General features: G+C 35.4%; 1 protein-coding gene across 2 annotated transcripts in view; it reads left to right on the top strand.

The window, feature by feature from the left end:
- Positions 1 to 11,800, top strand: part of LOC100378049 (uncharacterized) — a 63,133-nt gene extending 51,333 nt beyond the window's left edge. Inside the window, exons 13-15 of one of the 2 annotated variants that reach the window (XM_085495213.1) lie at positions 4,953 to 5,024; positions 8,667 to 8,850; positions 9,716 to 11,800. In XM_085495213.1, the coding sequence (XP_085351339.1) occupies positions 4,953 to 5,024; positions 8,667 to 8,812 (218 nt within the window). In that variant the 3' untranslated portion in view covers positions 8,813 to 8,850; positions 9,716 to 11,800. Of the gene's footprint in view, positions 1 to 4,952; positions 5,025 to 8,666 lie in introns of both variants that reach the window. The other variant, XM_085495212.1, reaches the window with a different exon arrangement.
- Positions 11,801 to 15,306: the final 3,506 nt, after the last annotated feature.

The raw sequence follows: 15,306 nt of genomic DNA, 5'->3' as shown, positions 1-15,306 counted from the left end.
TAGCATCAAATGGGTACTTACTGAGTAAGCGTGCTGTGTTGGAGAGGTCCTTTTTAAGAATTACACATTCTCTATCATACCATTTCCTCCTATATTTTAGTTCAGTTTTCCTTTTATTAATGTTTCTTTTTCTTTTGAAAACCTGACTAGCGGAATTGTCAATTAATTTGTTAAAATCATTCACTGCCTCATTTATTCCATTTTTATCCATAGCATAACTATTATTTAAGAAGCATTTGATCTGTTCCTGACTTGTTTTAGATGCTAATCTATCTTGATATTCAAATACTGATAGTTTGTCCCATATCCAGCTTCTGGGTTCATTGTTTAAATAATTATTGTCACTTGTCTCTGTTCGAATAATATCATTCACTGTAATTAGACAAGATATTTGACAGTGATCAGTGATATTACATAGCGGTATATAGATACTACATGTAGACCTTTCTCAGATTTGTTCATTTTGTGATGATATCTTAAATTCTCTAATTTTGGTGAATATTTTTGTCATTTTTGGTAGAAAATGATATTTTCGACTTCTTGTTAAAAACTGCAAGTCTGATTGCTTTGATACTATACATATTGTTCATTTTCTAATGATGTCTTCAGTTTTTTAATTGAAATGTGCATTGCTAACAGCAGAGCTATCTCAGCCGATAGGCTGCTTGTTTTTCCATATCACCCCACTTACTTATTTTAATACATTTATACTACGTGAATTTTATGACTTGTTATTGTGGTGAACCCTAACTCATTAGTTATTATGCAAATTCCGTGACCATCTATCTCATTTGTAGTCGTGCAAAATGACACACATTTCATGACTTCCCTAAGATATTAGTTGGTTATAATTCAAGCATGTTTAACATGACTAAACAATGGCTGTCAGTCACTTAGACCATGGATGCTTAGACACAATGTCTTAAGGATGCTATGACAGACTACCAATAGTACATATAGACATATGCAAATTATGTTCTTTATGTTAATGCCATAGGTTCTATTAGTAATGCTTTACAGCTTTTCAAAAGTACACTCTTAATGTATGGCTCAGAAATTTGGGGGTGCTTTTACCTTCAAGATTTACAAATCTAAACAGGATGATCAAATTGATACAGAAAGATTTGTTAATAATCTCTTTAATGACAGATCACTATTTGAGCAACTTCACATTAAGTTCTGTAAGAGTGTATTAGGAGTGCACAGGCGTTCAAGTAATATTGCTTCTAGAGCTGAACTTGGAAGTTATCCTGTCATTACTGAAATATGTGCACAATTATTTAAAGGGGAATTATTTAAAGATGGCCACCATATTAGTATGCTAATCCGAACCAAGCCGCTCACATCGTGGCGGGAGCTCCGTGAAATATGCCATTTACGATGTTTGGAGATCAAGCTGTGGTTCCAAATACATATCCACGGAGGCATGAATATGTACGCTAGCGATTACACTCGTCTGGTTGGGCTTTTGATGTATAAATGTCGTTATTTTCGGTTGAAACGTGCCGCGACCAGTGAAAATCACGAGTTTGAAATGATGGCTAATGCTCCGTTTAGGTAATTTGAACACGTTGGCATCACCGAGTAAATTGACTGGCTGATTAGCGATTTGACCTATAAGGTGTTGTTCATTTGCATGCGACTGGAATCGATGAAACTAAATTGAAATTTACTTGCATTTCAGAACAATTCAACGAGTTTACTTTTTGTACTTTATTAATAATCACTACCAAGTAATAAAAATAATTGTGAAATGTAGTATGGTCAGATTGCGCTACCGTGATTATTTGCTACTAAACAATGCAGTGTTTTTTTAGGAACGCCAGAACGATGTTGGTTACTACTATGTGAACATTTTTCTTTTGATCGTACGGAAAAGACTTCTAAGGGATGAAACTTTTTGCATAACTTTCTAGACAGTCTGGAAAAAGGAAGGGGTACAGTGAATAAGTGTCAGACTGCAATGAGCTGCAAATGGTAGTTGTGTAATACTGGTAGGCGTACAGGAAATAACCGTTCTGTTGGAGGTTCCAAGTTTCGGATATCAACAAGACGTTGGCCTGACTGCTTCGTATGGTGTTACCCTTTGTTTTATTTTTCGCGAAATACTTCGACAGCTCAAAACCGCGAAATCAGATGTTTCCACAGCACACACCACAGAGTACAAGAAGTAAATACGCCATGCTTGAAATGCATGAACAACTAGGTCTTGGCATAAGAAAATAAATCAGTTTTTGTTTCTGTATTTGACTGTAGGACGAAACAGCGCCTAGACAACACGTCACAGGCAGTTCCAATTCATATCTTTTACAATAGATCGTTTTCGTTCATGCGTCGCATATATGTCCAGAAAATTTAATCGAGTGTATGTGTGTATTTATATTCTATTTTTGGATTCTTATTTATAATAAATACAACGCTGCAGATTGGTCGTTAAAATTGAGTCTACGGTAAAATTGTTTTGACAGAACGCTCTTCTCCCCCTCACCGCTCATTTGATTTTGACTGTAAAGTCAACCCGACGTTCACCCACCAGATCACAAGAACTCAAATCTCACACGAGATACAAGCCGGTACCACCCGTGTACATACGGGCTAGGCTTCACGGAAGACAAGGCTGTACATTTTTATCTTCCACACAAGTGTCGTAAACAGGTTACAAGTTAAGCCTGTGATGTCGCGGCGACTTTTCTTTACTAATGATTTTGATATTTTATCATGGGAATACTTATAATATACAGTAAACTTTTTCATTGTCGCCTCTACCAATTAGTCAATATTATATGGAAATTTGAGGGCAATAGTAAATACACGTTCTGTTCACCGATTTGTGACGGAAATATGAAAACCGAAGTCATTGACTTTGTGTTTTCACACTTGTTATATTAGCAGTCTGGAGGCACAGTCAGCTGGCGCACACGTGATAATAAAATAAATACGATATTTACTATATGGGGGCCGCCATCTTGAATGACGCATAAAACTAAATAAGAGACAAGTTGTGAAACGCGTTTTTCAGATTCCTACAAATCAGGACAAAAATACCAATCTTTCACAAAAATACGGTCCGTTGGGCTTATATTAAGCCAACCGATAACAAAATTCGGCCTAATTCGTCGTTTTTGTGTGGAAAAATCCCTTGCATACGAACACCTAATTACGCGAAGAACCTAGGACACTAAGTCGGGGTATTTAAAAAGAAAATAATTGAAAACAACATCGGCAATTGCAGTTATTTAGTACATTGTGCTTTACATCTCAGAAACCAAAATCTAAGGTAATACATGGGTAACATTTGGAATATCAAATGCTCGTACTGAATTTCTGAATACAGTTAGTATTTATACTGAAAGTATATTGTAAACTATCAAAACAAAAAATGTTTGCAGAAATTTTAAGTTCGAGAGATGGGTTCATTGCCAATAGTGCTAGCAAATTTATTGACAGCATATTATTTTACTATATTAATAAGTAATTTTACTTCGACTTTAGTCTTTTATGTATTTTCTTTTATGTATTTTCAAGACTAACAAAAATTAAAAAGGAATACAGTATTAACCACGATGTCACAAAGCTAAACTTTCAAAAAATCTCTGCAAGTCACTGTCTTGATATCTGGAAGAAGGACATGCAAAGGGCTGATTCAAAACTCAGAACATATCAGCTTTTCAAAAATGATATAAAACAAGAAGTATACATAGATCAGCTTAATGATAGACAGGCAATCAGAATTCTAAGCAAATTCAGACTGAACAGCCACAAATTACATATAGAAACAGGTAGACATACACGACCAAAAACAAATATTGAGGACAGAAAATGCATCAAGTGCCAAGTCATAGAGGATGAAGTGCACTTTATCAGAGAATGTGTACTTTATGAATCTGAAAGACAGGAATTATATTTCTTGTTTGATAACATCAATGGTATCAAAAACAATGACAAATTTATATCTATTATGAATGCCCATACTAGACAACAATTACTGGGGTTAATTAAATATATCAAAACAGTGTATACAATGTATACAATGTTTTGTTTTGTTTTTAACTTTATTACCTTCTACATGTGTAGAAACCAAAAAAGAATTGTCAAATTTTTTTTAACGTTGTAATAAAGCAATATTCTATTCCATTCTATATATTATAATAATTTACAGTGCTGTCACACAGTGCCTTAATTTGGACAGTACTATATCATAGTAATTATTTTAATTCTTGTCTCATTTTAATTAACTTTTTGAACACAAACGACCTTGAGATTTTGCAGCAGAGTCTAGCTATCACATAACTTGTTTTTACGTCTCAAATAATGTTCCAGTTTCTCCAGTTGATTGCGTCTACTGTTCTCCTGAATAATGTAACCAGAATATTTAGTACAGGACAGTGTGTTCTTGAGCAGGACTGATTTTGTAGGATCCAAATGAGCCCCCTTCCTCCCAAATAAGTTGAACTACCCCGTTTACTACTGGGCAAAGAAAAAATAAGTGACTCTATTAGTAATACAAGGCATGAACAAAAACATTGTAGCCCTATTTTTCTTTGTTTGTAAACTTATTTTGTTTATAAAATGTGAATTTCATTTTACTAAATTACAAATTGCATATTAACTTTAATAAGACGATTTTCATAATCACAATATCAATATACAACTTTTTTTTCTGTCAATGCCATGCCAGTGAAATACCATAACTCGGTGCAAATTTTTGCGAATTAGTGGCCTGTCATATCACACACTGTGACAATGGATGTGATTACGGGGGAGGGGGCACTATCGGTAAAAAAAGTTGTGTGGTTCTCAATGAGGTCTTAGTAGCTCATCATCCAAGATACTTTGCATTTTAAGGACTGCAAACTGTTCAGGAAATTGTTTTGAATGTCTGAATGCCAAGTTGTCTTGAAAATTACCCATTACTATATTGACTTATTTCATTACTTGTACCACTACTACAGGTACAACCAAATCTTATGATGGAAAAACTGGCAAACAAGAAGGAGGTAACAAAGATAACAAAATAAATCTAAGTAAGTACCTTACCATATTAAAGGCAACAGTTATACCATACTTGTCTGATACACCTGCCTTGGGCAATCTTGTGGAGTAAGGGTCGTATTTGGGGGCAAGTGCTGACTTCAAAGCCCTGCTCAGGGTGAGCTTTTGCCACAGTATTTTTAGTACTTGTTCAGACACAGTTCGAAAATGGGGACATGTAGATTGACCTCTGTGCATCCTTGCATCTGTGCGTGTGTGTGTGTGTGTGCATGTGTCTGAACCTATATCTTAGACATGCCTGGACTGATCACATTCACACATACATCATACATAATATTAAACATATGCACATCAATTTGTTTCATGATCTGATTCAAGATGGCCGAATGGAGGCCATTTTTGTACTGAAAACTCATGTTTACAGATGGATTTTGGTCAAACTTGGTACACACATTGGACATTATTGGTCCTTAATGCGTGTCATTTTGTTTGTCAGATCGCATTCAAAATGGCTGACTGACGGCAATTTTGTTTTAATGAATGCGGTTCTAGAACCATATATTTGACATGATTTGAGTGGCTATGTTCAAATTTTATTTATTCATTATACATCATAGATATACTGATGAATTCAAAATGGCTGACTAGTGGCCATTTTATTTTATATATTGCTGTTCCAGAGCACTATCTCTCAATATGGACTTATAAGTAACTTGTACAATAAGTACTTGTTTGACGATCAGATACAAGATAACTGAATGTCATATCTTATTTTCGAGACTTAGATAAGGCTAGAAAAGCAGAAAGACTGATGACTAGGATTTATGATAACAATTCCAACAACTTTAAACATAAGACCAAACGTTTTGAAATGTTACAACTACCTACTGTGGAATACTTTTTTTTCGCTGGAATTAATTTTCGCTGAAAAGGCTTTTTGGGCATTTTGTATGGAATTTATTTTCACTGATTTTTGATGAGTTTAATGTGAAATATAAGAAAAAAAGTATATTCGCTGGATTTTATTTTCACGGAATCATTCCTTCAGCGAAAATAGCGAAAATAAATTCCAAGTGAAAGTAAGTATTCCACAGTATTTAACTATATGCATCTGAGTTATGGGGTATATCGGTTAGAACAGAAAAGTGGGACACCAGTGTTACTGAAAAATTTGCAGGCACATTTTGAATATTAATAATAGAAATAGTACAATAGGCTATAGGAAACTGGCAGGCTACCTTTAATTTCAAAGATTCAAATTCCAGCTGTCATGTACTACCAAAACATTAAAAACAATGGTCCAATTAATTTTACTTTCCATGCAGTTAAAGAACTTGAAAACAACTGCTATAAAGGATCATGGTTGGAAGACATTAACAAAATTAAAGACCTGTATAATCTTGATCTCCTGACTGTTTCTAGTAATGTACTTTACCAGAAAACTAAAAACCATTATAATAACATGTGGATTAATAATATCGAGAGACCAGATGCCAAACTCAGATCTTATAGTCTACTTAAAAGTGATATTAGTCCAGCTAAATACCTACAACTGTTAAATAATAGACAATATATCAGATTACTGTCTCAATTGAGACTTAGTTGTCACAAACTCAAAATAGAAGTAGGTAGACATAAGAGACCTAAAATCCAAAATGAATTTGTAATTTCATTATGATGTAATAAAACTATATTATTATTATTATAATTATTATCTCTGACAAGTTTGTTATTACTATAAGCAAAACTATATATCTTAAACATTACCCATAGGCAATCGCCCATGTTTGAATGGGAAAGGTCACCCACAGGCAGGGTTTGGATGGGAAAGATCACCCATAGGCAATGTTTGAATGGGAAAGGTCACCCATAGGCAAGGTTTGGATGGGAAAGTTCACCCATTTGTAATGTTTGAATGGGAAAGATCACCCATAGGCAAGGGTTGGATGGGAAAGTTCACCCATTTGCAATGTTTGAATGGGAAAGATCACCCATAGGCAAGGGTTGGATGGGAAAGATCACCCATAGGCAAGGGTTGGATGGGAAAGACCACCCATAGGCAAGGGTTGGATGGGGAAGATCACCCATAGACAAGGGTTGGATGGGGGAGATCACCCATAGACAATGTTTGGATGGGAAAGATCACCCATAGACAAGGGTTGGATGGGAAAGATCACCCATAGACAAGGGTTGGATGGTAAAGATCACCTATAGACAAGGGTTGGATGGGGAAGATCACCCATAGACAATGTTTGGATTGGAAAGATCACCCATAGGCAAGGGTTGGATGGGAAAGATCACCCATAGGCAAGGGTTGGATGGGAAAGACCACCCATAGGCAAGGTTTGGATGGGAAAGATCACCCATAGGCAAGGGTTGGATAGGAAAGATCACCCATAGGCAAGGGTTGGATGGGAAAGATCACCCATGGGCAAGGGTTGGATGAGAAAGATCACCCATAGGCAAGGTTTGGATGGGAAAGATCACCCATAGGCAAGAGTTGGATGGGAAAGGTCACTCATAGGCAAGGGTTGGATGGGAAAGATCACCCATAGGCAAGGGTTGGATGGGAAAGATCACCCATAGGCAAGGTTTGGATGGGAAAGATCACCCATAGGCAAGTTTGAATGGGAAAGGTCACCCAGAGGCAATGTTTGGATGGGAAAGATCACCCATAGGCAAGGTTTGAATAGGAAAGGTCACCCATAGGCAATGTTTGAATGGGAAAGATCACCCATGGGCAAGGGTTGAATGGGAAAGATCACCCATAGGCAAGGGTTGGATGGGAAAGGTCACCCATAGGCAAGGGTTGGATGGGAAAGATCACCCATAGGCAAGGGTTGGATGGGAAAGATCACCCATAGGCAAGGGTTGGATGGGAAAGATCACCCATAGGCAAGGGTTGGATGGGAAAGATCACCCATAGACAAGGGTTGGATGGGAAAGATCACCCATAGGCAAGGGTTGGATGGGAAAGATCACCCATAGGCAAGGGTTGGATGGGAAAGATCACCCATAGGCAAGGGTTGGATGGGAAAGGTCACCCATAGGCAAGGGTTGGATGGGAAAGATCACCCATAGGCAAGGGTTGGATGGGAAAGATCACCCATAGGCAAGGGTTGGATGGGAAAGATCACCCATAGGCAAGGGTTGGATGGGAAAGATCACCCATAGACAAGGGTTGGATGGGAAAGATCACCCATAGGCAAGGGTTGGATGGGAAAGATCACCCATAGACAAGGGTTGGATGGGAAAGATCACCCATAGGCAAGGGTTGGATGGGAAAGATCACCCATAGGCAATGGTTGGATGGGAAAGATCACCCATAGGCAAGGGTTGGATGGGAAAGATCACCCATAGGCAAGGGATGGATGGGAAAGATCACCCATAGGCAAGGGTTTGATGGGAAAGGTCACCCATGGGCATGGGTTTGATGGGAAAGATCATTTGATCAATTTGATTGCTTTTACAAAATTTCACAAAAGACACATTTAAAGTTGTATGACTGCATTTATAAAATCGAGTAATTTTCACTGACTCGCTAAATTCACAAAACAATTTTCTTTTGTGAAATTATTAAAAGTGTTTCTATCAAACAAATATCTGAAATGCCGTCTTAATAGTGTATACAATGGGAAATATTAATGCAATTAATTAATTTGTTTTTTTTGTAGCTGCTGTCATTGTTGGCGTGGTTGTAGCGGTGGTTATCATCCTTGTCCTTATTGGTGCATTTTTCCTAACACGGCGATTCAAATGTATCAAATCGGGAGGTACAACTATCATCTTGGACAGCAAGACTAATTCTACTATAATCTAGTTGCATATCAAATCGTCGCTGGAACAAATTTGTTTTAAGTCAGTGAACCAAATTATTTACAATAAAATTGGAGTGATTAATTTCAGTAATTAGAAAAACTGTGATTAAAAAAATCAAGATTAGAAATAATTAAAGAAATATTATATTTTCTCTTTTAAAAGTGCACCTCCAATAGAAGTGCACATAAACAAAATGTTTAGTTTCAGGATTTAAAACATGACATATTATGACTATGCTCTTTGTTTAAGTGTATGCGCTACTAATAGAGCAAATATGGTACATGATTCCTGTGTATCACGTTTGGAATGATAGCAATAATTTGATAGAGCACCGTTACAACTAATATTCTATTTACAGAAATGTCATGTTAGCTGTTAATTTACAAACCTGGGACCACATGTTATTGCGTTTTTAGAGACCTGTTCTTTTCAAAACAAGGACACATGAATTGCGGTCACTCTACTGGTGTGTGATTATAATTGTTTATGCACCGATACTTTTCAGGTGTTAAGTGAGAACAAAACACTGAAAGATGTAATATTTGATTGACCTTTTGATCTCATGCGTTATTAGAAGTGGAGGAATTGATTTATAAAAAATGTACAAATTGATTTATAAAAATAATATAAAAAAAAATTTAAAATTCTGTTTGATCAAATTAATGTAGCACTACGCAACATACATGTATATTTCTACAACTACATGTACTATATAAAAACTGAAAAAACAACTTACAATAACTCCAAGTTGTGCAATAGACACCCCATTTAAACCATGACATGTCAGTATTTGATATCCCGCTTTGCTTACCAAATAACATGGCAATATGTAAACATTTTTGTCAGTGTAACATTTTGATACATTTATCCTAATTACTTGAATTTTCATTTTAATTTTTTTCAGCTCCACTGTTGACTTTGTCTAACAGAGTTCATCGTATGAGTGATTGTCTTTCGTCGTCTGTGTCAATGTTTTACGTTTTTGGTTTCTTCTTGAAAACTACAATTCTTATTGCTTTGATATTTGATGTATATGTACTTTGGGCAGACCTCTCTTAGATTTGTACATTTTGTGATGATATCTTTAATTCTCGAATTTTGATGAATATTTTTGCCATTTTTTTGTAAAAAGTGATATTTTCGACTTGTTAAGAATCACAAGTCCTATTGCTTTGATGTTATACAAATGTACATATAGGTACTACAAGTAGACTTCTCTCAGATTTGTTCATTTTCTAATGATATCTTCAGTTCTTTAATTGAAACGTGCATAGCTAACAGTGAGACTATCTCAGCGGAGAGGCTGCTTAATATTTCTCAGCAATTTTGTAGATTTGTATCAATTTTCTGATTTAAAAGTTTTTATATGATGAATGTTTTTGAAAATTGATCATTATTATTGTGTATAACTATCACATAACTAACTTGTTAATGTTGTATAATTGTGGTATCTAGGTTTGATAATTATCACTATTGTAAATCATATACACATGCATTGTTTAACATTATTAATTCATTTCATTTCATATACCGGGAACTATAATAATAATAATAATATCATATACATATTTATATATATTATTATTATTGTAATTTTATATATATATATATATTGAAAATATTTGACCAATTATAGGTAAATACTGTCAGTGGTTGAAAATATTTACTGGATTTAATTATAATGGATTTGATTTTGCATGAATACAATTCTAGTTTTTCGTTTTCACTGTGTTCAATGAATAATAGTTCATTTAGCTACTGGTATAAGTGGAAATAAAACCCAGCAAATATTGATCTCATATTATTGCACTGTGCCTCTAAATGTGACCTCTAAATGTCACACATCCTGGGTACTGTGAGTATTTATCAATAATTTTTTTTATTTTTCAAAAATTAAACCTAGCTATATTGAAGCCTTATACTTACAATATGTCTTGTATACAATCCCTAAAAGTATTATTTCTGGGTTTAAAAATTCACTATCAATAAGAATTTATCAATAAAACAAACAAACAATTGAGATAAACATTGAAAGTTATTGGTCAACAATACCTCCAGAAAGTGCCATGATGTGTGACCAATATTTTGTATTCTCTGCACTTACCACATCAACTGCTGAAAGTCTCTACGGATAGTCTCCAATTGCCGATATATATTGTTAAAAAATAAATGTCTCCGGCAAGCAATGTGTTAAACCATGGAGGTAAAAAAAGATCTTTTATTACCTCCATGGTTAAACCAAACAGATTCTCAGACTTATTTCTTTCTTTTTTTGTAAAAAAAAAAAATGGGAAAACTCTACTACACTGACTTTTGTTTCCATGTGTTTATTTATATAAATAAACTGATATGAATTATAAACCTAACTGGCTTAAACAAGAATTAAAACAAGATGATTTGATTGGTAGCACCTGCCTCCATTCCGGGAAGCACTAAGATAGAAATTAGCACAGTCTACGTCAAGCTCATATAATATGCAAATTCTATTCGAGTTTATAAATATACAGGTTTACAAATCATGTATAACGTACATGCCTTTGCCGCCTTCAGTGTACTAAAAATCTTAAATTAAAAAAAAACTTTTCTATTTTTCATTTTTGACAACTGTGCTGTTTTCTGTCTTGTAAAACATTAACTTGCTTTTTAACTTATTTGTTAGTATCTCCAAATCTTACTATGACAGCTAGAAGTTTTTAACTCGCTGAAGTCAGCTTTTTCACTTTTCTAAAAAATAAGCTTGCATAATATTTTCCAGATTTTTTCACCAATTTTGATCAAAATCAAGATTATTACAAACGAGAAATTTGTTCCAAAAGTTTTAGAATTAGTGTGTAAAATTGTTGCTGGAAAATGAGTGTGGGAGTTGTAAAAATTAACATATATTTTTAATTTTAACTGTATATTAATTTGCAAACTTTTAGGACTTTGCTAGTAAATTAACTTTTGTTTTAGTTACAACAGTTATCAAATAAATGCATTTAATAATGGATTTGGTGTTCTGAGATCATTCCTGTAGCTTTTTTGGGATTATCATAATTATTATCAGGCCAAAAAAAAACAAAAAACTGTTGCCCTCAAGTCGGAAAATTGAAAAATTGGGTCGGCCGGTCAAATTTTTTTTCTTTTAAACTCGTGAAAACTAAAGGTATCGTAAATAGCTGAGGTATATGGGGAAAAAAAACGCAACCTGATATTTCATATTTTTCGGTCGGTTGCTGAGGGCAACAAAACATTTTTTTTTTATTGGCCTTATTAGGATCTAAATCGTATTGGCTCTATTTGAAGCACATTTAAACCAAATGTGTATACTTATTTTGGTAAGCACTTGTGCTACTAATAGAACAAATACGGTAAGCACACAGACGTCTCTATAGGTTAAAGGCCCAATTCACTTGCCCCGGGCAACTTGCATAGCCTATGACGCATCCTGTTTCAGTGGTCCAACATCACATGACTTTGATTGACAGTAGTTAATTATTCAAGATTAGTAGCGCATCCCTTTACCCGGTTCGTGTTTTTGACTTTCATCTGCCAAAATCTGAGCTCGTACAGTATTTATTGTCATAAATACTACACACAGTCACTGCTGTGATATTCATAGTCGCATGCATCCACCTTGGCACGACATAATCGACCTGTAAAACACGTTTTTACCGGAGCTTGGCTTGGCTGTTTACTACAGCGTGACAAGCAAGAAAATACTCCCCATTGTTTAGGAGCGTATTTATAGTATACCTGGGCCTTTAATTGCAGTTTTAGAACATTTATGTTTACACAAATATTCAAACACTGTGATGACTGTAGCATATTCGATGCCCTGAACAGAAATGTATTTTTGGGAATCCACTTGAAACGTTCATAAACAGCAAACAGGGTGGAACTGAAAATGTAGTCATTGATCAGACACGCTGAAAATCTTTGAGAATTGAATGTTGCATATATAGTTGCCACATAAATTCAGACAATGAATTTTTTTCTATAAATAGTTACTTGAGCCCAGTAAAGCTATATGAAGTATTGGAATCAACATATTTTAATATGCACAAACAATTATGTGAGATGATTTTGTGAAAGATGACAAAATGCATCAAAACTCATCTTCAAAAATGCTTATTTTTACAAATCTTCGCTTAGCTTAAAAAAAAATGTATTATTTTAAAAATGACGCTACTGCTGATGATTTTTTATTTTGATTTTTAGCTCCGCTGTCGACTTTGTCGAGCGGAGCTTATCATATGAGTGATTGTCCGTCGTCGTCGTCGTCCGTGTCAATGTTTTACTTTTTCGACTTCTACTTGAAAACTACAGGCCTGAATGCTTTGATACTTAGTGTATATGTACCTTGGGTAGACCTCTCTTAGGTTTGTTCATTTCATGTTGATATCTTCAATTCTCTAATTTTGGTGAATATTTTTGTCATTTTTGGTAAAAAGTGATATTTTCGACTTCTTGTTAAAAACCGCAAGTCCAATTGATTTGATACTACATATATAGGTACTACATGTGGACCTCTCACAGATCTGTTCATTTCGTGATGATATCTTCAATTCTCTAATTTTGGTGAATATTTTTGTCATTTTTGGTAAAAAGTGATATTTTCGACTTCTTGTTAAAAACTGTAAGTCCGATTGCTTTGATACTATACATATTGTTCATTTTCTAATGATGTCTTCAGTTCTTTAATTGAAATGTGCATTGCTAACAGCGGAGCTGTCTCAGCCGATAGGCTGCTTGTTCATAGTTGAATTACAATTTTCAAACTTGAATATATTACATTATTGCACCAATCTTCTCTCTCATTGTCATGTTAGAGAGACTTGTGTGTACCAGTGAGAGCAAAGCTCATTTGATGTTCAACCAAGCTGGGTAGGATTTAGGGGAGAGAACTGACAAAAGTAGTCTCCTGGTCCTCCAGGTTGGCAGGTTGGGGGTTGGAGATTGTCACATTTGGAAGGGCCAAGCAGTCTGACATGTAACTCGCAAGTCACTAAAGTACACGGCCGAATAGAAACGGTATGGTCGCGACCACACAAAACAGAATTTCATCTGCACTACTCAGGAATTTTCTACAAACCTCATTAAACCGTCAGTCCTGCCAGATTCTTACCACCCGTGTGCGTGAATTCTTTCAGCATATATATATATATATATACAAAAAACCACAGAAGATACGGCTAGAAAAATTAGACAAGAAGACAAGAATATTGCAGTGAAATTAGACATAGATGACCGCGTCGACGTCACCGCAAATAGAGAGGCCTTCATCACCCTGAAAGACCACAAACCAAACTTTGCAAATAAACCTGCGTGCAGATTGATCAACCCTACCAAACCAGAAATTGGCAAAGTAAGTAAACAAATTTTAGACAGGATTAATAAGAAAATTATTACAGAAACAAGAGCAAACCAATGGAAAAACACCGCATCTGTAATAGAATGGTTCAACAAAATCGAACACAAAGAAAAACATCGTTTTATTTGCTTTGATATAGTAGAATTCTACCCATCCATTAACCAAGATCTTCTTCTCAAAGCGTTACACTTCGCCTCTTCATACAACCATATTTTGGAAGAAGAAATAAATATTATTCTACATTCAAAAAAGTCTCTGTTATCACATAATGGCCACTACTGGCAGAAGAAGAGCACCAGCTCATTCGACGTAACTATGGGCAGTTTCGACGGCGCAGAGACGTGTGAATTAGTTGGATGCTTTTTATTGTCACAGCTACATGATATTTGCGGAAAAATGATCGGTCTGTACAGAGATGATGGCTTAGCCGCTGTAGACAACACACCCAAAGAAACTGAAAGAATAAAAAAAGCCATCTGTCGTATTTTCAAACAACACGGTCTGAAAGTCACAATCGAAGCTAATAAAAATATTGTCAACTTCCTGGACGTCACATTCAACCTCACTGACAGCTCTTACAATCCATATATTAAACCCAACAGCCACCCACTATACGTACATAGAGAGAGCAACCACCCACCCTCCATCACAAAGAATATACCGGCAGGAATCAACAAACGATTGTCATATCTTTCATCAGACGAAAAACACTTTGATCTAGCCGCGCCACCTTACCAGACAGCTCTAAATCAAAGTGGATATGATTATCACCTCAAATTCGAACCCCCCACGGAAAGAAGAAGAACAAACAGACCTCGTAACAACATCCTCTGGTTTAACCCTCCCTTCAGTAAAAATGTCACTAACAGCGTCGGGAGAAGATTCCTCACCCTGGTTGATAAGTGTTTCCAACAGGGAAACAAACTCAGGAAAATTTTCAGCCGTAACACAATCAAATTGAGCTACAGTTGTACGAATAACGTGAAGCAAATAATCTGCAATCAAAACAAACAACAGCTTACAGCGGCCAACACCAATACACCCAGTACCGAGATCAACAGATTATGTAACTGCCGTAAGAAATCTGAATGCCCCTTAGACGGAAATTGTTTACAATCGGCCTTGGTTTACCAAGCTAATAT

Source organism: Saccoglossus kowalevskii, chromosome 21 (genome assembly GCF_978046115.1).
Source record: "Saccoglossus kowalevskii chromosome 21, keSacKowa6.1, whole genome shotgun sequence".
In the NCBI taxonomy this organism is placed as follows: Eukaryota; Metazoa; Hemichordata; class Enteropneusta; family Harrimaniidae; genus Saccoglossus; species Saccoglossus kowalevskii.
This window is presented reverse-complemented; position numbering and strand designations above follow the sequence as displayed.